Source organism: Psittacula echo, assembly GCF_963264785.1.
Source record: "Psittacula echo genome assembly, chromosome: 9".
In the NCBI taxonomy this organism is placed as follows: domain Eukaryota; kingdom Metazoa; phylum Chordata; class Aves; order Psittaciformes; family Psittacidae; genus Psittacula; species Psittacula echo.
The window spans coordinates 15,156,682-15,179,061 of NC_137745.1; the positions used below are offsets into that span (position 1 = coordinate 15,156,682).

Below are 22,380 nucleotides of genomic sequence, written 5' to 3' on the forward strand. Positions count from 1 at the left end.
TTGCAAAATAATTTGCAATTCCTTTTCCTCTACCAAAACTGAGAAAAAAAACCAGGGACAGACTGGGATGGACATGACACGCGAATGACACACGTGATGACTGTAATTGTAGCCAGTCTGACAGTGTCTGTCCCTGAAGACAGAGAAGTTTTTTCAGTGTCTCCTGGGAGAGTTCGGTGTGGTGTGTGATGTTCCACTTCCTAAAAATCTGATCTTTGTAGTGAGGACTTCTCATTTGTCATGGATGAGACTGTAATCATGCTGAAGCATTCTGATGCAGGGCTCCCTTTTGGCTCTGAAGCACACAGTTGTTTCTTTTCCGGTGAACACACAATCCTTTGGGGCTGCCCTGTCTAAAACAGGACTAATATTGAAAAGAAAAAGGGACAAATGTAAGATGTTGAAATCCACATGATTAAACAGCAATTTTCGTTACAAGTTCCAGCTTTGGAATGTTTTCAAGTTAATTTAAATTGTCTTAATCCAGACAGCATTTGTTTTGAAAAAGATGTGCAACATTTGTTTTGAATGATCAAGCATTGAAGCAATTATTTCCCTACAGTGTTGAGGGTAGAAGGAGGGAGAGGATTACCCTGTAATATGGCAATCTGGGGCAAACACTCCCCCGTGCAGAGGCTCTAAGCAGTATACATTTCTCTATACCGCGCCCAACCTCTTCCACCCCTTCACCACTTAGCTTTTGTCTGAGTTCCCTCTGTAGCTCCCCCAGGCTCTGCCAGGAGGCAACTTTCCTTCCTTCATAAATCCCTCTATTCTTTCCTTTGGTTTTCTTCCGTCCCTTGCCACTGCTGAATGCCTTCTGTCCGTTTTCCCAGTTAGTCTTCCATCGCATTCAGTGAAGTATACCTATCATCTCGTGTGATTTTTTCGGTCCTAAACAGCTTTTCTTCTGTACTACCTTTCCTGTCATGCTTCTCATTTCTGTCTGAAAACTTTGCAAGGAGTTGCCTTTTCTTACAGTAACTGTGTTTTCTGCATAACTGTTGTCTCCTTGACCAGTGACTATCTTCTTTATACTTATTAAAAAAAAGGAGGGGAGGGAGGCAAACAGCAAAGATAGAAAATTCATATCCTATGTCTTAACTGCTGTTTCTGTTGATTTATTTATTCATTCATTTTCAGATATAATCTTTTCAGATTCATTGCACAGGCCTTTCTTCCCTAACTTTCTGGTTTTGCTTTAGACACATTTGCTTCCACATGTCACATGTCTTTTGTTTATTCTCTGTTCCCTTGCATTCTTTATTTTCTGTTCCCTTGTCTGCAACAGACCTTCTCCAGAAGCCCTTCTTTCTTCTGGAAAGCAGAGTCGCAGGACTGAAGGGGAGGGCAGGATGCTTCCTTTTTTCATGTGTCTCTGTTATTCCATCAAGCTCCTGTTTCTCTGAAACTTGAATACTACTTTGCATATTGTGTGCTGACAAATGCCAGATCACTGATATGTCTGAATATGAGTGATAACTAAAGTTTGATTAACACTGATTAATATAATAAAAAAGAGTAAAAGGAAGCACACTTCTAATTTCATTCTTGCAGTAAGAAGTATACCTGAGCACATAAGTCAAAACTTAACTCATCTTTTATGAGTTCCCATGCTGGCAACTGCATTCTATTGTGGAGTCCCCATTACAAGACAGGCACAGACCTGCTGGAGTGAGTCCAGAGGAGGGCCACAGAAATGGTCATTTCCGTGCATGCAGAAGGTTGCAACACTTTCTTGTGAAGAAAGGCTGAGAGAGGGGCTTGTTCAGCCTGGAGAAGGCTCCTTGGAGTCCTTCTTATGGCTTTTCAGTGCTTAGTGAGGGCTTATACAAAAGACAGGGACAGACTTTTTAGTAGGGCATGTTGTGACAGGACAAGGGGCAGTGGTTCAGTTTTAAAGTGAGAATAGATTCAGATTGAACATATGGAAGAAGTTCTTCCCTGTGATGGTGATGAGATATAGTCACACAGGCTGCCCAGAGAAGCTGTGTCTGCCCTCTCCTTGGCACTGTTCAAGGTGAGGATGGACAAGGCTTGGAGCAAACTGATCTAGTGGAAGATGTCCCTGCCTATGGCAGGGGTTTGGAACTAGATGAGCCTTAAAGGTTGCTTCCAGCACAAATCATCCTATTATTCTGTGATCTTGTTCAGACAGTTCCGGACTTAAACAAGTGACATTATTTGGGAGACAAAATCAGAAATAAGTTGCCTACAGATACAGCATAAAGCTCATCCTAAGTGTAGGGTATGGACCATTCTGAAATATAAGTAGTCTAGCAACAAGAATTAAAAAGTCTTTAAATGTGGTAAGCTGTTAAGTAAATGAAAATATTTGTGGTTTACCTTAATTGCAGAAAGAGACATCCTTATGTATTGATCCAGCTTTCATATTTCAGGTATGGGTTTGATTCTAGAAAAGTGTGTCTGTGTGTTTGCAGTGCAACATACTCTTACTGTTAAGATTGCATGAACTTTCATTTCCCTTTGTCTTCAAAAATAAACCTGAATATTTTCTGTATTAAATTGGCAAAGTTAAAATAAGTATATAGTAAGAGTAGTTGTGTATGGTCTGTTGATAGCATGTGTGCATACATGCATTTAAATGCGAGTTTTATTAAATGTGAACTTTCAAATATTTGCTCTGATTGCTTGTTGAATGCCCTACAAGCAAGATTTTTCACAGACATAGTTTAAACTTATCATGTATTTAAAATGATGAAGAGTAGCATTTAATTCCCTTTTGTTTCAGAGGAAGACGGGCTGGAATGCTGTAGTATTTACAAATGTTTTGCCTGTTTTCAACCCTTAAGTGTTCAGGAAGTGTACTATAGCACTCTTGTTGTAAGGACTGGGTATATAAGGATCATAAAGCATTATTGTAGAAACTAATTTGTAAAGTTAGTCTCCTTTCTATTCTTGAATATTATTTTCTTCAGCATCACGATGTATACTAATTGTTTCGTGTTCTAAAGAGAGATTCCTGCTAGGTCCAGCCTAGAAATAGACCTAACCTCTCTCTCAGAATATGTGAAACACTATTCTAATAAAGAGGATGAGGAAGAGGTATTGGTTACTGCTGGAAGGAGGGAATAGATTAGGGTGAGTACTCTGATCTACATCACAAATCCTGCTATATAATCTTAATGTCTTTTAACTGATTTAGAAGGCCTGACTGGAAAAATCTGTACAAATGTTGCATTGTTGTAGAACTAAAAGATGTTTACTAGTACCATTTAATACTAAGCTGCTTCCTTAATATTACTGCAAAGGAATCCTCTTTGTGATTCAACACAGACCCATGTAGTTTTTTCAGAATGTTGCTAATGTGGATAAGACTTAGGGGTTTGAGGGAAATACTGCATCTGTTCCTGTTTCAGTTTCTGAAAGATTGCCAGACCCTGTGCCACAACAAGAGCGGGTTGAAACTTTTCCAATTGAAGCTTTCTGTGGGAAAACGCTGATTCAGCCGAATCAGAAATTTTTTATGGGAATGTGCCTATTCTGTCAAAACTTTTAGCTAAAGCAAAGCTATCTTTTCTGTTCAGCCTGTAAGTCAGCGCAGCTCCCTTGTGGCAGTACCCATTGGGAACTCTAGGCTGTTTGTATCATCTTTGACTTAGAAGGTTCCTCACTTGCTAGCAGTTGTCCAGTCAGGAAAATTTTCATGTTTCCTAGGCAAACCAACAGCCTGTCTAGTGTATTTGCAGAATTGCTGGTCCTGTAGTGTTTATACATAAACAAACAGTACTTTTGACTCCTTGAACAGCCTGTGAACAAAGGTGATGTCTGGCTTCTCTTCTGTCTTGTCATCACCTAATGTTTATGTATTATTTGGAAACAGATTTTAGTCTTCAAAACTTATGGAATTTCTCGATTCTGTTCCAGTAAAAAGTTAATACAAAACTGACAGTGGCATTTTTTCTGTGGATAGAAAACCCAGTTTTTACACAGCTGTAATCACAGTATGCAAATTGATTAAAAGTAAACTTTTCCTTGGGGAGTTAAAACTCATGACAAAGTAGAAGTACAGAAAATGTCTCCATAGGTTGTTAGATATTTCTTACAAAGCTTAGATGTTGTTCTGTGTTGTACAAACCTTCTAAATAGCATAACAGGCTGTGCTGTAAATTATTTCTGGCATGTTATATTTGCAAACATGTAAAATACAAATTCAGTACAAAAAGACAGACTCTTAAAGACTTAGCTGGAGATTTGATGAGGACTGCTACCAGATGAGATGTCATAACAGGTCATGTAAGTATTAATATATTTCAGTGAAAATCATTCTGCAGTGCAGTGAAGCTTAGGTTTTGCTTTTATCTTCAATAATAGGAGTAGAAAATTTCTAAAATGAAGTCTGATGGAGCAAGCTGATTTGATTGTAGTATCTGTGAGAGCTACAATGATTTATTGTTGTATGTAAGCCTTAATAGCATTACATTTTTTTTTTTCTCTTTCAGTATTTTTATTTTTGAGTAATTTCTCCAAATGATAAGATTTAATGAGAAATCTTCCCCTTTCTCTTTTTCATTCCATATCAACCTTTTAGTTTACTTTCCTCTTTGGTAGTGGTGGGGGGAAAGTTTATGGAAGTAAGTTTTGTGAACAGAACAGTTAACATCTTAAAAAAGTTTATTTTCTGTCATGTGAAGGGCTGGTCATTTAATAGAAAGATGACTGGTTTTTTTATGATCATTCATACAGCCTTTGCTCTAGGATATGAGTGATGCTGATTCCATGGACAAATATCAATAAAATTTTAGGATTCTGCTGTTGGAAATGTCATGTTAACAATCTTAGACTAACATACTAAGTAATTTAAGTTGCATTTTACCTGTATCTTGAAAAGTGTTACTCAGAAAACAACTCCGTAATTATATTAAAAGATAAAGGCATATACTGTTAAAGCTGGCTGGAAGTCTTCCAGAATAGGGGTGGTGGTGGGGGATTGTTTTTTTGAAGTTGCCTCCCCAGTCAGCTCCTTTGTGGTTTTTACCTCAAGAAAGGAAAATGTGGACTGATTATTATCATTAACCTTTTTTAGTATCAGATATTTTCCAGAAAAGAAACAGCTAGTGAAGTAAAAGATAAGAAACAGCAGGTTTCACATTACTTTTTTTGTTTGTTTCCTTTGCCTTCTGGCACTTTGTTCTCTTTCAGCTGTTGCTCCTTTTCCGAAAGAGGATGCTGTTAATTTGGAAACTTGTAAGATGCATGAAGGGATTTGGTATTCCCCTTCAAAGTGCGTTACTTTGCCTATATGGCATGAAAGTATGTTTGCTCTTCTCAGCAATATTTTTGAATTCTTTTGTCTTGAGATTTCTTATTGAAAAGTTTTGCATCACTGAGCTCTTGTCTGGATTAAAACACTGAAAAACTCTTCAGATGGGAACCACAATGTATTTGCATACTTGTAGAACCCAGAAATGTATCTGCCAGTGAAACTGGTATATCAGTGTGATGCAGGTGAATGAATCTACATTCAGCAGCAGGCTAGAGGTATTTTTCTTTTGTTCACAATCTTGGAAGTACACAAAGTTCGTCAATTTCTTTTTTTCTCTTTTCTCCATCATCTCAATGATATTTTTGTGGGTGGTGGTGGTTTTGTGTGGGTGGTTTTGTTGTGGTTTTTTGTTTTTGTTTTTTTTTTTTTTTTTTTTTTTTAATGAAAACTTGATTCTGAACTTCTTAAGTATCTGGGAAGGAGCTGACTGTGTATCTATCACAATTCTGATTCACACTAAGATGCCCTGGTCACTTTGTATGACTGTAAGCAAGTGCTTATCCTGCTGTTCATTTTAAAGCCATTGTCTTGGGATGGTTGAACTGGTATATATGTACCTATATTAGGATAGTGTTATATTAATTTACTATGGTTTTGATTGTGCAATTGAACAGAACTGTTTAATGAGGGCATGGTCTTTCACCCTGCTGCCGATTTTCAACTAACTTCTGAATGAGATTATTTTTGTGCTCTACTGCTTGCTATGGTCATAGCATCATGTTTTTCTGATGTTTTCAGAATGCTGTTTGCAAAAGAGAATAGCCAAGAATGAAGTATTGAAGTCAGTCCTACTTTTAGGAAACACATCCGTCTGCTTCTACAATTAATTAGATTGCGAAACCATTTCTGATTTATTATTGAAGCATTAATCATTTAGGGTGCTAAAATAATAATATAGCTTACTAGTGAAATACTGAACATATTTCAGTCAGGCATTCAGGCTTAAGATCAGTGTACTACAATTACTGTGGGAGTAATGACAGAGAAAGTATATTCTTTCTACCCCACTGGAATTCATGAATATTTGCCTGCAGTATATTGTCTCATGGTTGAAGAGCCCAAATGAAGAGAGAAAATCAGAGCTTTATCCTGTCAGATCTTGCAACACCTCCAGAGATGGATGACACTGCCTCTCTGGGCAACCATTTCCATTGCTTGTACTCAAAATAAAACACTTGTAGCTTTTGCAAGGCTACTTTTGGGTCCCCCCATAAGCCTTCATTTCTCTAGGCTGAACAAGCACTGGCCTTCGTAGGCTAAACTTCATGTTTAAGAGCTGGGAAGTACAGCCAGGCCTAGATGGTTAGCAAAGCAAACAAGGTATGTTGTCATGTACATGTGGAAATGGGGCTTATTATTTGATGTTCATGCAAATACAGATATACTTCTGTTACACTATACTGTATTTTTCATATAATTTTCAATACTCTTTTTTTTTATAACTTAGGATACAAAAATAGCTTCACTTGAGCGCAATATAAGAGATCTTGAAGATGAAATACAGATGTTAAAGACTAATGGAGTTCTGAATACAGAGGACCGAGAAGAAGAAATCAAACAAATAGAAGTTTACAAGAGTCACTCTAAGTTCATGAAAAATAAGGTAAAGTCTATTAATAAAATAGCTTAATGCTGTTTAAGTAATGGAAACAAAAGTTTTAACCTGACCCTTTTCAACATAAGCAGCTTTCTGCATGTCTTCTTTTGTTAAATCTCTACTCTGCAATAGTAGCTATGGAAGAGTGAAACATTTTGGATAAATAAAAAAACTTTTGACTTAGGAAGAGATAAGGTAAGAGGCTATTTCACCACTTCTGCAAAGGCTACTACAATCCTGAGTGTACACTCTGTTCCCTTTTCCCTTTCTTGTGTATGGTGTTTTAATATTGTCATTTTGAATTAGTTAATATTTTTGATTTGCAGTATTTTGGTATAACTTTGTTTGTGCTTTTTTCTGGTTTTGATTGTAGTATTACAATAAGAGCAGCTGTTCCATAGATGATGCCAAATCACAATCATCTTGTATTTTAAAGACTTGAAATTTGATGACTTTGTTCCTGAAAAGTACCTTTCATTTCAAGTTATTGTACATAGATAGTTATGAGTTGACCACAAGTAGATAGTAAATGTGTAGTGATGTAACACATTGTCTGGTATCAAGCTCACAAAACATTATTGCTTGTTCATTATTTTTAAGTACATCAGAAGTAAAGCTTGATGTCCAAATTATTTTCCTAGCTGGTCTTTCTACCTCCTTTCATTTCCATGTGCTCAGCTGCTGTCTGAGTAAAGATGAGCCCACCAAATAGTCTTTTTTTATGAGGACTAATATTTTTTTTCCTGATATTTTTATAATTACTTTAAAATCGTAATAAATATATGTAATGTTACAATCTATGCTGGTTTATTCCCAGTTCTCTACCTTGAATATGTTTGTTTATGAAGTGACAAAATACTGAATTAAAATACTTGATTAAAAGGCAAAAAAAAAGTTAGAAGTTATGGAGCCTGAGGCTTATGGTCCCACTGTCTTAGACCAAAATTTAGGTTTTGGAAATAGCATTTTTTAAATATAATTTATAAGCTGAACTAAGATAGGGCAAAACAAGTTACAGCAGCCTGAACACTGAGGAGGAAGGCAAGCCATCTACTCTCTTGCAGTGATGTTAAAAATTTATCCATAGAGCCAGAATAAAATCTAGGCAAACCACTTTAGTAGTCATGATTATTATGGTAATTTATTTTCACAGTCTTTCTGTCCCAGTTGTTTGTTTGGATTCTTGTTCCGTTTAAATATTTAAGAGGTTTTGTGTACATGGACATTTTGTGTGTGAAATTCTAGTGACTGGAGATGGATTGATTTGCTTTTTCTGAAATATGTACTTGCAGCTCGGAAAAAACTGCTTGAGGAGGAGCTGGTACTATGACCTCTCTAGAGGCCATGTAGGTGAAAGAAGTACAAGTTAATTGACTGAAAGCGTAATTCTCTGCCTACCATTGTTGATGCTAAAAATACTTAGTAGTGTTGCTGGTTAAGTGCAAAGTTTGCACTATGAGGTACATAAATACCATTACAGTTCTTTTAGAGTCAGGAAAGCTTGGATTCAAAGTATGCAGCTTGTCTATGGTTCAGAGAATAAAATGCTGTCAGCACCTTCTGGAGAATCTGTAAATTAGACCTTCATTATCTTCTTGACAAAATGATTTTATTTTGTCTGAGTAAGTGTAAGAGTAAGAAAATTCACTGCTGTGTAGTGCTGGATACTGAAGATTTTCCATCTTAGATGAGCTCTTACTGTCTCCTGCTTTGGAAACTGTAGTATCTTGTAAACTACTTCACAGGAAATGCTGGTGTCTTGTGATATTGGAGTGCATTTTTATCTCCTTCTGGGGGTTTGTGCTACAGAAGAAATGGAAGTATTAGTGCCTGTGTGGAATTAATCCAGATTGAGTAAAAAAAATAAAAAAATGCCGAACAATATATTAATTAAAATAGCTGCTAGGAACTTTAATTACTTTTAGTAGCTTTAAGTAGCATTATCATCAGGAAAAGTATTTTGCCAACTTGTAATTAATTTCAAAGCTATTCAGTTTTAATAATTCACAGCAAAACTTCTAATGCATCTCAGCAAATCTGTTGATATAAAAATAATATACAAACCCCCATTTTGTTAGCATGTTTTTTAGAGAAAAATCTTCAGTATATTCCTGTGCCACAGAAAGGAGACGGATGAGAAGATTATTAAACATAGCTTGTTTTGTTACAATCGTCTGATCTTTGAAAAATGCCGTGTTCTGATGAAACTTTGTCTGTTTTCTTTCACCAGTCCTTTTCTTCCACTTAAAATTGAGATTTGCAGCAGAAGATAATACTTTTATCATTCATCTGAGAACCTTTCAAGGTGGAAAAGTATTTATGTAGCTGTCAGCAAACAGATCTGATTATACCTGATTTGTTGAACCTGAGATTGTTGAAAAATTCTGATAAACAGGAGTCTTGATTGATGGCAAAGAGCAGAACAAAACTCTTCTCACAGTTAACGATCTTAGGTGCTATAAAGCTCTTAGTACTTCATATTTATTTCTGAAGTATAACTCGTTTTAAATTTGTTCTTGACTTAAATAAATGGGAGAGTGTTAAATGGAGGCCAAACCTGAATATTATTTATTGTACATGAGTGGCAGAGAATGTTGGGGAGTGTTTCTTTTCTTAGCTAACTCTTAATAATACTCACTCCTTCCAAATATGGTAGCTTTAATTTTGACTTGCAGTTAAACAGAAGTTGTAGAAATGAGAAGAAAAGCTTGCTTAGATTTTTTCTTCTGGCCCACTTGATGAGGTGAGGACTGTTTTGCTCTGTTTTTGAAGGGACAGAAATTGCCATTATGCACACAATACAGAAATTGTCCAAACAAGTCTTAAAGTTTTCATGGCTAAGGGATATGAAGCTTCAAATATCTTGATTAAGGATGTGAAGAGCATATATAGGATATGTATTTTAAAAAATGATTTCTGATTTCTGCTCTGCAAGACTTCCTTCCCTTACCTAGGGTTTGTCCTTTGGCTCGCAACCAGATACTTAAGGGAACACTGATGCATTTTTTTCAGGTGTGAGTTTACACTCTTGAATTTAATTAGTCCTTTGAGTATTAGAACTCTTGTGCTAAATCCCGCAGGAATGAATATGAAAATCTAGTGATTAGTTAGTAATTAAGTTAGTACAACTTCAGCAAATTACCATTAAGAATTGATTAGGCTGCAGCAGGGCACTCTATAGTTAATGACTGTGCATGAGAACTATTCACACTGTATGAATGAAGCATGCAAGTTCTAGGTGATCCTGTAGGAAAAATAATACAGGAGAAAAACTACAGCATTTTTTTGTGCATAGGCCTGGAAAAGTGCTACACACTTTAAGAATAGATCTTGACCGATAAAACCTGTAGCATCTAGAGATAGGCTTGCAGAACCCACTGTATGCAGCCACTTCATTAGCATTGCTACAGTTTTTCCTTTACTGAAATCCCTCACTTGAACAAGCAGTGTCGTTTGTCAAATAAGACCAAATCCTTTTGATGCTTAAGTGAGCATAGTTTCATTTAATTCATTAGTAGACTAATTTACTTAAGGATTTATCTCATTAATCTTAACATGCAATAGGGGGAAAGCTCTGATTGTTTTGTTTTCTTTGTTTCCCAGTTACTCTATGTAATGTCATGTAAGGTTTTGGTGTGTAAAAATAGTGATGTAAGAAAAAGGAAAATGGTTTTCTGGAAATGCTGGTATCTAAGGAACTGAAACTATGGGAGGTGACAGAATCATATGTTAAGAAGGAAGACAAAGCATTGGAAGCAAAGGAGCTAGGGTTTCAAGAAAGGAGGTGGAGAGAGATCATTGTGGGCATGGTGAAAAAGCAGTGACAGGCAAATTAGACATTGGAAATATGTGAAATAAATTGTAGGTTATCTTCATTCTCGTCTTTATAAAGTACAAAAACATTCTTGCCTTTGTTTTTTCACTGAGATCAGGAGATATTGCTGGGTTGTGACTGTTGGTCTTCCACACCACTCAAAATACAGCAAAGTGAAAATGTTTGCACATCTACTGGAGACATAGAAATTTATTTCATGCCCTGTTTAATATTTTTGCACACTACTAGATAATGCAGCACTTTTAAATTTCTGTGCCTTCTTGTTATGCCTTGTGGTATTTTTGATATTTTTTTTTTTTTCCAATTAAAGTTTTAGTACATTTTCACCATTATACTTTAATAAAATACCAGCCAAAATCATAGAATCATAGAATAGTTAGGATTGGAAAGGACCTTAAGATAATCTGGTTCCAACCCCCCTTGCCATGGGCAGGGACACCTCACACTAAACCATGTCACCCAAGGCTCTGTCCAACCTGGCCTTGAACACCGCCAGGGATGGAGCATTCACAACTTCCCTGAGCAACGCATTCCAGTACCTCACCACCCTCACAGTAAAGAACTTCTTCGTTGCATCCAATCTAAACTTCCCCTGTTTAAGTTTGAACCTGTTAGCCCTTTTCCTATCACTACAGTCTCTCATGAGGAGTCTCGGCCCATCATCCTTATAAGCCCCCTTCAGATACTGGAAGGCTGCTCTGAGGTCTCCATGCAGCCTTCTCTTCTCCAGGCTGAACAGCTCCAACTTTCTCATCCTATCTTCATATGGGAGGTGCTCCAGTCCCCTGATCATCCTCGTGGCCCTCCTCTGCACTTGTTCCAACAGTTCCATGTCCTTTTCATGTTGAGGACACCAGAAGTGCACACAGTACTCGAAGTGAGGTCTCATGAGAGCAGAGTAGAGGGGCAGGATCACCTCCTTTGACCTGCTGGTCACGCTCCTTTTGATGCAGCCCAGGATACAGTTGGCTTTCTGGGCTGTGAGCGCACACTGAAGCCGGCTCATGTTCATTTTCTCCTTGACCAACACCCCAAGTCCTTCTCTGCAGGGCTGCTCTGAATCTCTTCTTTGCCCAACCTGTAGCTGTGCCTGGGATTGCTCTGACCCAGGTGTAGGACCTTGCACTTGGCATGGTTAAACTTCATAAGGCTGGCATCAGCCCACCTCACAAGTGTGTCGAGGTCCCTCTGGATGGCATTCCCTCCAGTGTATCAACCGAACCACACAGCTTGGTGTCATCGGCAAACTTGCTGAGGGTGCACTCAATCCCACCGTCCATGTCACCAACAAAGATGTTGAACAAGACCGGTCCCAACACAGATCCCTGAGGGACACCACTTGTTACTGGTGTCCAGTATCATAATTATTCATAATTATATAATAATCATAATTATTCAACACATTTTCTGAGTGTGGGATTAATTAATTAGTTATCTTTTTAATTTTCATTTGAGAACTGTAACACATTTTTAAACTCCTGATAATCTGTAGGTCTTGTAGCCGGAACTTTATACTAAACACATTCTGTTTCTAAGCCATGAAGAACATACCTGCAATTGAAATGGAGCTCTTTATTATTATTTCTCAGTGTGTGGGTTGTGTCATGGAAAAAAGTGGGAAGAGTGTCTTGGAGAGATTACCTGTCTGCAGTGTTCACATGGGTCTTGTATAAAGCATGTGATGTAATTCAGAATGGCTGCAGATCTATGTTTTGTCTTTATATCTTGTAGACAGATTTTCCCATTGTTCATTTTGTATACATTTCTGTGTCGGTTGCTATACTTGCTTACATGTTCTGTCAAGGCATGGAGGAAGGTGGTTTGTGTTCAAAAGAGAGTTTTCTCTAGCAGTTTCTCAACTGTACTCTTTATGTTTTCTTGACATCTGTTTTTTGTATGCTCCTTTTTTTTTTCATTTTGAGATTTTCAGACTGTGAAGGTGATTGCTTTCAGTGCCTGTATAGATTCTTGATTTTATACAGTAGCTCAGGGGTGGCTAACCACATACCTTAACCAGCTAGACAAACATACTGAGATTTTGAAAAAGAAGTAAGGAATAACTAACTGTAGTCAGAGATGCATATGGACTATAGTTGGAAGAAACAGTTTTTTTTTTTTTAATTTAATTTTTAAGGATACACTTACAATGTAAACTAAAATAGAAATATTTTGATCAGCAGTAAATGCTTCCAGTGACTGTGCCATACGATATTGAACCTGTGAAATACTTCAACACATGGTCTTTATGATGCTGTTTGGTGGGATCAGCCTGTGGGTGCATTTTCTTCTTTTTCTGGGGATTTTTGAATTGTCTTCCATCTAGCCCTTCTAGATTTCTTTCATCCCAAGTATCTGTTGGGATGCAAATGATGAGAGAGGATGGAAGGAGCTCTTCCAGGGCTTCTCTGGTTGTTGCACAAATGAACATTGAAATTTAAAGAAAAATATCTAGGTGTTACAGTCATCAAGAAAACTTTCCAAAAATAAAGAAAGTGTCTCTGAGTTACACAGGTGCAGAGGCTTTTTATTTCAAATAATCCTCATGAGGTTATGTATCTGAAGTCATCTGGTGACCAGTGTTATTTCACAGGATTTAGGAAGAATAGCTTTACATCACCTAATTCACCATCCTTTAGCATCATTGTATGTGTTGGCCAGTGCTTTGTTCAAATTCATATATTCTAAATCCTCCACACTTACGCATACTGTGGCTACGTCTCCCATTTATCATTGTGACATGACATTTACTGATGAACCTTAAATTCACTTTAATTCAGAAGCTCTATCTTAGTGACTGGGTTTCTGCTATTTCCTTCAGGATGTGCTTTTACAATCTCACAAACCTTTCATTCTGTGAATTTTTTTATAACGTTTTCCCCAGACTTCTCTTAGGTTAATCTCTTTGGCTTGGCTTTCCTAGTACCTGAGAATTCCATATGAACTGCCAGGGAGGGAAAAAGGAGGTGGGGATGGTGGGCAGTAACACATTTGCAAGAAGAATAAGGTTAAAATTCCACTTCTCTGTTTTCCTCTCCTTATTAAGATGCCTGCTTTTTCTTATCAGGCTCCTAAAAAACCCTTGATACATTTTGGCCAGTGATAAGTCATGAGAATCATGCTGTTTGAAGGAATAGGCTATTGGATGGAATTTATACTTTTATGAACAGTTCTTCTCTTATGCATTTTTGCTGTCCTGCCAGACTTGCCTCATGCAGGATAAATTCCTTTGAACTTAAGTGAGGTCCATGGTGAATTTATAGGTCAAATCATCATGTATAATCTTTAAGAGTTTCCTTTTAAGTTCTGCAACATCAGGGCAATGATTCTTAAGACAGGTACATTAAATTGCAAGAAACTCAATTGAAGTTTTGAGTGTAAAAAGTCTTCCAGAATTCTTCCAGAATTTACAGGTGCCTGAGTTGTCATATCATGGTCATTCACACCTTTCGAATTTCAAGTGCAACTATGAATTGGAAATTAAATTAATGATCTAACCTTTTTTTTCCCCCCATTACAGATTGACCAACTGAAACAAGAACTCTCAAAGAAAGAATCAGAACTTCTTGCCTTACAAACTAAGCTTGAAACCCTTAGCAATCAGAATTCAGATTGCAAGCAACACATTGAAGTGCTTAAAGAGTCACTTACTGCCAAAGAACAGAGAGCTGCCATACTTCAGACAGAGGTATTGTTTCTTCTAATCATAAAATACAATAGAAATATTTAGTTAATAACATGTGTCAAGGTGATGATGTGTTTGTTGCAAGTCTGTGTGGAAGGCAATTTGTTAAAAAGCAGTGAAATAATTTTAAACCCTTAAAATGCCAATATATTCATTATATTTATTTTTTGTAGTACAGCAGCTCTCATTCTAGAATTTTTTTAGAAGCACCTATGATTGCATTTTAAGAAAACATGCCTAATTCTCACTGCCTTCAATGGGGGAAGCTGGGCCTTAGTGTCTTGATTGCTGTGATTTCATTCCTTGTTTCTTCATCTGTTAGTTGTCTTGAGTTTTTGTTTTGGTTACTCTGGCTTGATGATGCTTTTGTGCTGTGTATTTCTAGTCTGAAGAGTGAAGCTACTGATGTATTTTGAAGGGATCTGTTGAAGGGTGCATGATATTAATCTGTGTGGTGGTGTTTTGTTTTTTTAGGCCAGTGCATCAGTTATGTATCTATCTACAAAGTCAGATCATAAAAATATGGGTGATGGAGTACCATTGAGATGGTTGTCACATTTGATGGATTGTGTAAATCCAGTGTTTAAAATATTGTCCATTTTTTCCTTTCCTGGGCTTTTAAAAGAATTCATGGGCTGGAGCACACAATACTGATCAGACTGATTCCTCTTATAACTTCTTGATTTTATTTTTAATGTGTATACCCTTTTCAAGAAACAAAAATACCTGTGAAATTCATTCATGCAGTGCAAATAGTTTACATTCAGAATGAATAGAAGGGTTTCTATTCAGAAAGAGAAGTATATTCTATAAAGTATACAGGAATCTTACTGAATGTTTCAAATTTCTGGCTAGCAAAGTTCTAGGAGAAAAAGACTAGCTTAAACTATCATTCTCATGGAAGCAGGAAAGAAATATTTCAGAGATTCTGATTATCAGTCTATGCTGTATGTCTTATCCTCTGCACATTAAGAAGATACAGATGAAATCTTGGAATTTCCAGTTTGTGTTTAATGGGCCAGCCAGCATATGTATATAATAGAAAATAATCATAATAGAACAAGGGTAAAATCTTCAGCAATTTTGGCAGATCTCAATCTGGCATCTGAGTTGTAAAGATTATATGTTTTTAATCTTTGTGCAGATCTGTTTTGCTAGGTTTGCATTAACTGTCATGCTGCTGAGGATAGTGATGAATTCCATTGGCTCTCCATTAGTTTGATTTCCTAATTCGTCATCAGAGCCCTATGTATTTAAGGCATTACAGTCTTATGGCTGACAGATGGGCCATGGTAACCTTAATAACTGAAAGGAGAGTGCTCTTGATGAAGGGCTGCTGGAATTGTGTTCCTAGTGGAGGACCAGTTGGTTTCAGACAGGTTTTCAATTCCTCTTCCCAGTTTCTACATAAGGCAGTTCAGCTCAAACCTTTTACATGAAGCAATTAAGTTAAAATTATCTGTAATTGCCTGTTGGTGTGCAGGTGACAATTGGTTGTATTGTGGCTGCTTATTGTTAGTCTCTCAGGGAAACCAAATGAAAAATTAATGTTAAAATTGTCAGAGAGGTAGTTTGATAGAAGGAATGCTGTGTAGTAGCACAGAATGAATCCTTTTTGTTTGGTCTAATATGATGTTATTTGTGATATATGCAGATAGGTGGGTTATTGAAGATAAGAGACTTAAAAATGAAGCAAAACAACTCATAGACGTCCTCACAGTATATCTTGCTTCTAGACAGTTTAGGCTGTCTCTGCATTGACTTGCTAAATCACTTGAGCCTGAATTTGGTTGTGTGAGAATCTTCAGAAATTGTGGGGTTTATTTCATAGGCTTCGGTAATTACATTATGTTACCTCAATAACTTCATTGGCCTCAAAATTTCTTCTATTTACTTTTAAAAGATAGCATTACGGTGTGTGCTCTTATATGCACCATTTACCTATGAGGCAGAGACTTTAAACAACCTCTGTTAAACTTTAAATTATGTCAGCAAATTACCTGATCTTGAAATACTTTAATAGCATTCATACTTTGGGCAGTATTAGTTATATCTCATTTTTTATCTGTTGAAGATGCACTGAGTATTTTTTGACTTTCCTGTGCTTTATGGTGAAGATGTAGTACATCTCAAATCCGCTTAAAAGGATCTTTTATGTAGTAGAAATACAGCACACTGTGTACACATTAGTTTCTCAAACCAGGAGTTATCAGGAAAAAACAGTACTTTGTTTGTTATTTTAAAGCCTCAAGGTTGTTGTAGGCATGTCACAGTCTGTACAACTTTCTATCTGAAAGATTACATTTCCAGGGGTTAGAAATGAAGAGCTGGGGTTATATAGCATGGAGGCTCGCAAAGGATGTGTTTGGTCTGAACATACTTTTCATGTCTTTTGAATAGACTTTGAATCAAGAGCTCTTTAAAGCTACTGACCTATCCAGTCTTGTCTCCTGGAATAAAGTCTTATAGGAGCTTTCAGCTAGCCATAAAAAATACACTTGTATAACCAAACACAGAATTTGTCATAAACTGCTGTGTAACTATGTGAAGATGTTACTTGCTTTCTCTGATAATCATTAAAACAAGTGACAGATCTCTGCATTCAAGCAGTCTCATAGATTAGAAAATGAGATTATTCAAGGCATGTTCTAATGATATTCTATTGTTAACATTATTGTTACATAATTTTAAGACCCTCAGGGTTCCAGCGCATTCCATACCACCCTGCTGTAGTTTTTCTGGTTAGAAATGATTGCCAGGATGTCTCTTCTCCACAAACTATTATGTTTCAACTTCCAGACTGGGTGTGCAGTTTATTAAAGAGAGAGTCTGTTAAACTGTGGGCGTTCTGGAGAAATGTGCTGGAGCTCTGAGGAACACAGGCTGGACAGAGGCTGAATTTGTAGTTTGCAATGTCTATTCCTCTAGGCCAAAGTTCTTGCTGCTTATTAATATTTAGACAAAATCAGAAAGAACGTGTCCTTAACATAAGCAACAAGAAAACACCCCAGTGAAAACTAATAAGTAAGGCTATAGACCACTTATTGGATGCCATAAGTTTGAGGGGTTTTAGAGCTGATCTTGTTCCAGGCGTTAATCAGTTATGAGATAGTTGAAAACAGGTTGTTTGTGGTGTTTGCACTTACTCAGGATGGAAATGCCTCCTTTTTCTCTCATTTCTTTGCTTACTTATTTGCCCTTCATATATTTTTGACTTACCAGGTGGCCAGTATGTGCCAATAAGAGTTAAGTGTTTTGTTTGTTTCATTGTATGCTTCACTGTTCATTTCAGTTAACAAATTCATGCCTTTAGGCCACATTCTCCTGTTACATCCTGTAAAACTAAATGTGATGCAGCAAGACAGGAAAATTAGAGTAAAGTTTCTCTGAACTCTGTTTGTATCTACTCTTAGTTTTATGGGGACACTTTTTTGTAATCACGTTGCAAATATCAACTTCATATAACTCAAGTGTCTATCTTCAGTACTCAGAAATATCCTGTCTTTCAAAAGGACCTTTTACATTTCCACTTAGTCTTTAGTTTAGAGGAGTAGAGGGAATGTTTGTCTTATATGAATGTTTGCTGAAAATGTGACATTTGGTTATGTGTGAGAGACTAAATAACAGCAGAGGACATTGATGTTTTGTTTCTGGTATATATATTCAGCTGTGTTAAATTAAATAACAAAACAACAACAAATCAATCGCTCTTCTAATGAAGCTCATACATTTCCTGCAGAAAATACAGTCCATGCAACAAGAGACCCATGATAAGGATAGAGGGGCTCTCTATTCACTAAACCCAGCATCCTTCTTACTGAATACCTGAAAATCATAGAATAGTTAGAGCTGGAAAGGACTTTAAGATCATCTGATTCCAACCCCCTTGCCATGGGCAGGGACACCTCACACTAAACCATGTCACCCAAGGCTCTGTCCAACCTGGCCTTGAACACCTCCAGGGATGGAGCATTCACAACTTCCCTGAGCAACGCATTCCAGTGCCTCACCACCCTAACAGTAAAGAACTTCTTCGTTGCATCCAATCTAAACTTCCCCTGTTTAAGTTTGAACCCGTTAACCCTTTTCCTATCACTACAAGTCCCTGATGAAGAGTCCATCCCCAGCATCCTTGTAGGCCCCTTTCAGATACTGGAAGGCTGCTCTGAGGTCTCCACGCAGCCTTCTCTTCTCCAGGCTGAACAGCCCCAACTTTCTCATCCTATCTTCATACAGGAGGTGCTCCAGTCCCCTGATCATCCTCATGGCCCTCCTCTGCACTTGTTCCAACAGTTCCATGTCCTTTTCATGTTGAGGACACCAGAAGTGCACACAGTACTCGAAGTGAGGTCTCATGAGAGCAGAGTAGAGGGGCAGGATCACCTCCTTTGACCTGCTGGTCACGCTCCTTTTGATGCAGCCCAGGATACGGTTGGCTTTCTGGGCTGTGAGCGCACACTGAAGCCGGCTCATGTTCATTTTCTCCTTGACCAACACCCCAAGTCCTTCTCTGCAGGGCTGCTCTGAATCTCTTCTTTGCCCAACCTGTAGCTGTGCCTGGGATTGCTCTGACCCAGGTGTAGGACCTTGCACTTGGCATGGTTAAACTTCATAAGGTTGGCATCAGCCCACCTCACATCCCTCTGGATGGCATCCCTTCCCTCCAGTGTATCAACCGAACCACACAGCTTGGTGTCATCGGCAAACTTGCTGAGGACGCCCTCAATCCACTGTTCATGTCACCAACAAAGATGTTGAACAAGACCGGTCCCAACACAGATCCCTGAGGGACACCATTCATTACTGGTCTCCAGCCGGACATTGAGCCATTGACCACAACTCTTTGCGTGCGGCCATCCAGCCAGTTCTTTATGAAAATAAGCAAGTGTTGTTTATGTAGTAGTCAAGGAAGTGGCTTGCCAATATAGATGGATGAGGAATAAAGAACTGCTTTGCCAGCAGGGCAAACGCTAGACTGTGCTGTGGTAGCAATCCAGCAATGTTTCTAGACATAGCAGGTTTCATTCTCTCCAACCGGGAATTAGGAAAATGTTTTGTTTGCTTAGAGCAACTCTATCTTCTATCTCCAGGCCTCAGGTCTTATCTAAAGGGGGAGCAGTGGCTTCCAGCAGCAGATGGGAAAGCAGCTGCAGGGAGATGAAGGGTGAATGGCAGCCCTCCAGCAGGTGGAAATCATTATGGAAGGAATTTTGTGCTGTACAAGCTGTTGTTGGTCGTTCCCAGATGAGTAAAGTTAATAACATTTTGGCCTGCATTTAGCCCCACTCCTTTCTTCCTGTAAGTCCACATTGTGTATTTATAGAATAAATAGTTTTGTTAATTATCACTGTACAATTTTATGCCGTCCTAAAACATGCTCATAACCTGCCTTGAAGGGCTTCTTTCTTGAGGTGAAAGTAAGTATCAAAGGCCAGTTTCTAATCCCAAACTGAGCAAGGTATTTGTAGTTGCAGTGTCAACTTCCTGCCTAAATAGGATTACTTGGTAGTCACTTTGTTGTAATTAAATCAGCTTAGTAAATCCTGTAATAAAAGGAATCCAAAAAAGATCCTCAGTAGGATCTCAGTTACTTCATAATAAGCCAGGATGTACAAGTGCATGGAGTTGTTCTTCTCCACGTGCATTTCCTTTCACTGGACTACATGAGATCCCTCACAGCCCCTTTCTTCAGCCTGTTGAAGTCCCTCTGAACAGCAGCATTACACTATGGTGTATCAGCTGCTCTTCCCAGTTGTACCGTCAGCAAACTTGCTGAGGCTACACGCTACCCCATGTCCAGATCATTAATGATGCTGTTGAACAGGACTGGATGCAGTATTGATCTCTGGGGTACAATGCTGGTTCTGCTTGAGTCCCCTGATTCTTCTACTTTATATGACTCAACCTTGCTCCATGGTTCTTGCAAGACAAGTCTAATAGGCCGTGAGGCTTACAAGTAATATGTTGATAGTAATTGTAGCTTCTTCTTATTCAGGTATCCCTAGAAGTTCATAAGTGTCACTTTTTGTTACTGAATTCAATCAGTGTTTGTTATTCAGTAGATTATTTTTTGGTCATTTCAACTCTGGAATTTTTATGATGTTACTGCAAAATTACCTCAGAAAATGTTACTACTTTACAAGTATAGTTTAAGTTTAAGCTCGTTCTTACATAGGTAGTTTCAGTTTTCTGAGATGAAGTGTAAGCAGAGTTACATTAAACACTGCAGAATGCTGGCTAGTATTGACAGGCAAGACTAGCCAAACTGCTTAGTCAGATAGTTGTTTTACATGCGTTACAGCAGATCACCAGAAGTACACTGAGGACATCTGGAGCTTTTTGATGTGTGTAATTAGCTTCCTTCAAACAATGGTAATTGGATCGGATTTCAGGTACAATGGCACTTTTCCATATGATGAGAGAGAATTTAAAACCAACAGTAAATAAGTCTAAACCTAAACACGATGTGCTTTTTGCATGGTGATTGTGTTGTCTCAGTGATGTCAGTGTTTTGGGTTATTTTAATAGGTTTGACTTTAAAAACTATCATTTGAAGTTTTTATTGACAGCTGAAACAAAAAGATATAATCCTCTAAAGCAATAACTATCATGGTGGCCAAAGTTGGGAGGTCTGAAAATGGTTTACTGCCAGTAGGAAAAATGTTTGGAACCAGGCCTTAGAAGGTTCACCACCTCTGCGAAGTGAATTTAATTTTGTTCCATTTTTAAGGGTATATATGATAATAGTGCCAAATCATGCAAACTTTTCCTGTCCTAACATATTTAGCCTTTGTTTTGATTATCTCTTTATTAATGATGTGAAACCCCTGAGGTCAGATAGAAATGAGCCAACATCAGGCTACTCCAGCTACAGAACAGGGAAAATGTCACTATGCTCCACAGAGAATTGTTGAAAGGAAGAATATTAGACTTGCTCAGATTTTCCTTGATGTTATGAAAAAGCTGTAGAAGTTAGTTAATTTTTAAATGAAGCTTTGTACTGTTTCTGCAGAGGGAAAGAGGTTAAACAGCTTGAATGATTCCTTTTGATGATTTAAAAAGATGAGACATTACTATTTGTATACTTTAAAATGTGGTAGAAGGTACAGCCTGAGACTCTACACACACTTACTGACTGGCATTTAACTACAGCTCTTACCATCAAGGAAAAAACCTACATAAATTGATGCAAATAAATTCATTTCAGCTGGGTAGCTCAGTGAAGAAAAACATTCATTTCATAAGCAATTCTGACACAAATACGCTCAGCACTTTATTAGTTAGTGTATCACTGTGTTAGATAACACACCTCCAAGCCCAGGTGTGCTGTTTGTAGGTTAATGAACTGTGAAATAAGTAAATGTCTACAAAGAAATTTTGTAAATTGTGCGTGTAGTCCTGTCAGTGGAGAAAATGGATTAGGAAAATAGGTGAAGTCTACTGTAACTGAATACTGATGTGTTCAGCATACATATATTAATAGAGAAGACCAGATAACAATGAAGAGGAAAGGTGATTATAGTACCTATTTATTGCAATCTCTTTTTTCTTTTGAACTAACTGGTTTATAGAGAAGGGCTGTGAGATGATTGACTTCTTGGCGGTTCTTAGTTTGCATAAAGAGCAAATAAAAGCAGACAGCACAGAATACTTGGAACAAAACTACTAAAGGTTTGTTTTTATTTCTGTTACAATGTTGATATTTGATATTGCTTGAAATGTAAATCTGCTTTTAATTTTGCAATAATAATGGTATAACTATGGTTCTTTCACTTTCATGTTTTTATTTTTCTAAGGTACAGTTTTACTTTGAAATTGTATTTTTCTGTTGTTTTGTGATTTTTCTAGTTTCAAATCAGGCTGAGCCAGATATTTCAGTGTGGTCTTTGTGCTGTACTGCCAGTGTATCGTTTTGGTACATCTGCTGTGCGTGCGAAGGAAAGATCACCCGCTGTAAAAGCACTAGTCTGGAGGCTTGT

At 37.6% G+C, this 22,380-nt stretch overlaps 1 protein-coding gene across 1 annotated transcript in view; it reads left to right on the forward strand.

The window, feature by feature from the left end:
* ERC2 (ELKS/RAB6-interacting/CAST family member 2) overlaps window positions 1–22,380 on the forward strand; it is a gene marked incomplete at its 5' end in the record, with an annotated part of 347,626 nt that overhangs the window by 99,013 nt on the left and 226,233 nt on the right. Inside the window, 2 exons of the mRNA XM_080625511.1 lie at window positions 6,735–6,890; window positions 14,237–14,404. Of these exons, the coding sequence (XP_080481637.1) occupies window positions 6,735–6,890; window positions 14,237–14,404 (324 nt within the window). The remainder of the gene's footprint in view (window positions 1–6,734; window positions 6,891–14,236; window positions 14,405–22,380) is intronic.